This window comes from Eimeria mitis, genomic scaffold, assembly GCF_000499745.2.
Source record: "Eimeria mitis Houghton genomic scaffold, Emh_scaff4453, whole genome shotgun sequence".
Taxonomy (NCBI): Eukaryota; Apicomplexa; class Conoidasida; order Eucoccidiorida; family Eimeriidae; genus Eimeria; species Eimeria mitis.
Genome location: NW_013572768.1, coordinates 416 through 2,405, shown reverse-complemented (window position 1 = coordinate 2,405; position 1,990 = coordinate 416). Strand labels below are relative to the sequence as shown.

Below are 1,990 nucleotides of genomic sequence, written 5' to 3'. Positions count from 1 at the left end.
TTGCTGCTGCTGCTGCTGTCTTTGCATTTCTCAGGACGTCCCTGGAGAGCCAGCAGCAGGAGCTGCTGCACGACCAGAAGGAGCTGCTGCTGCTGCAGCAGTTCCACCATCAACAGCAGCAGCAGCAGGAGCAGCAGCACCAGCAGCAGCACCAGCAGCAGCAGCAGCAGCAGCAAAGCCTGGGGGTATTAAGCTTCCTTTTAGTGTACAAGCAGCAGCAGCAGCAGCACGAGAAGCTCTCGATAAAGCGAAGAAGGCAGCTCAGCTGCAGCGGCAGATACAGGACCAGTTGCGGCAGCAGCAGGCTGCTGCTGCTGCTGCTGCTGCAGCAGCAGTTACTGCAGCAACCGTTCCCTCTCTTGCTGCTGCAGTAGCAGCAGCAGCACCCAGCACGGCCAGTCCTGCTGCAGCAGCAGCAGCTGCTGCTGCTGCTGCTGCACTAGCAGCACAACAAGTGAAAGCAACAACAGGGAACATGGCAGCAGGAATAGGTTCAACGAATCCTTTGCTTTCGCAGCATCTATTGCTGCTGCAGCACGAAGCAGAGCAGCAGCAGCAGCAGCAGCAACGACGACAGCAGCAAGAAGAAAAAGAAAAAGAAATAATAAAAAAAAAACCAATCATGTTTGATACTTTAGGTAGAGAGATAGACGCAAGCGGAAATCTTATTAAACCCATCGTACACTCCAGCCTCAAAATTAATAGAAGACAGCAGCAGCAGCAACAAGTAAGCTGCTGCTCCTGCTGCTGCTGTTGCTGTTGCTGCTGCTGCTGCTGCTGTTGCTAGTGGTGGTGGTGGTGCTGCTGCTGCTGCTCCTGTTGTTGTTAGTGGTGGTGGTGGTGCTGCTGCTGCTGTTGCTGCTGTTGTGCGGCTGCATTCACTTGCTGCTCAGCTGCAGCAGCTTAATGATACCCTTGCTGCTGCTGCTGCTGCTGCTGTTGCTGCTGCTGCTGCTGCTGCTGCTGCTGCTGCTGCAGGCAGCAGAGACAACGTTTGAGGATATAACGACGTGCCCTTGGTATGATCCAACAATACAGACAAAGACAGCGAGAACTCAGGTACTGCTGCTGCTGCTGCTGCTGCTGCTGCTGTTGTTGCTGCTGTTGCTGTTGCTGCTGCTGTTGTTGCTGCTGCTGCTATTTCTGCTGCTGCTGGTGTTGCTGCTGTTGTTATTGCAACGTTCGCCTGCTGCTGCTGCTGCTGCTGCTGCTGCTGTTGCTGCTGCTGTCACCACCTGCTGCTGCTGTTCACTGCTGCTGCTGCTGCTGCTGCTGCTGCTGCTGCTGCTGCTGCTGCAGCGTAAGAGAAAGGCGTTGGAGTTTTTGCCTAAGGGTCATTTTGTGCGTATTGAGGAGACAATGCGAAACTACCAGCGGCAGCAGCAGCAGCGAGAAGCAGCAGCAGCAGCAGCAGCAGCAGCAGCAGACACAGATACAAAAAAAGAAATCAACCCAGAAGAACAACTTGATGCTGCTGTACCAGAATTCGCCAGACTATGGGTAAACTGCTGCTGCTGCTGCTGTTACTGCTGCTGCTGCTGCTGCTGCTGCTGCTGGTGTTGCTGCTGTTGCTGCTGGTGTTGCTGCTGTTGCTGCTGCTGCTGCTCCTGCTGCTGCTGTTGTTGCTGGCGTTGCTGCTGGTGGTCACGTGTACTTGCTTGCTGCTGTTTCTATTGCTGATAGCTGTTTGCTGCTGCTGCTGCTGTTGCTGCTGCTGCTGCTGTTGCTGCTGCTGCTGCTGCTCTATATACTTGTTTCCTGTTGCTGTTGCTGCTCTCATATACATGTTTGCTGCTTCTATTGCTGCTGCTGCTATTGCTGCTGATGCTGTTGCTGCTGCTGCTGTTGCTGCTGCTGCTGCTGCTGTTGCTGTTGCTGCTGCTGCTGCTGCTGCTGCTGTTGCTGTTGCTGCTGCTGCTGCTGCTGCTGCTGCAGCTGGCGGATTGCCCGCAGGTGGAGCCTTGGGATGTGCCGCTGCTAAAACAAACAA

General features: G+C 54.6%; 1 protein-coding gene across 1 annotated transcript in view; it reads left to right on the top strand.

Moving 5' to 3' along the window:
- Window positions 1-1,504, top strand: part of EMH_0075260 (U4/U6 small nuclear ribonucleoprotein, putative) — a gene marked incomplete at both ends in the record, with an annotated part of 2,258 nt that extends 754 nt beyond the window's left edge. The window contains 3 exons of the mRNA XM_013499572.1: window positions 35-727; window positions 979-1,019; window positions 1,354-1,504. Coding sequence (XP_013355026.1) covers window positions 35-727; window positions 979-1,019; window positions 1,354-1,504 — 885 coding nt within the window. The remainder of the gene's footprint in view (window positions 1-34; window positions 728-978; window positions 1,020-1,353) is intronic.
- Between the last annotated feature and the right edge of the window lie 486 nt (window positions 1,505-1,990).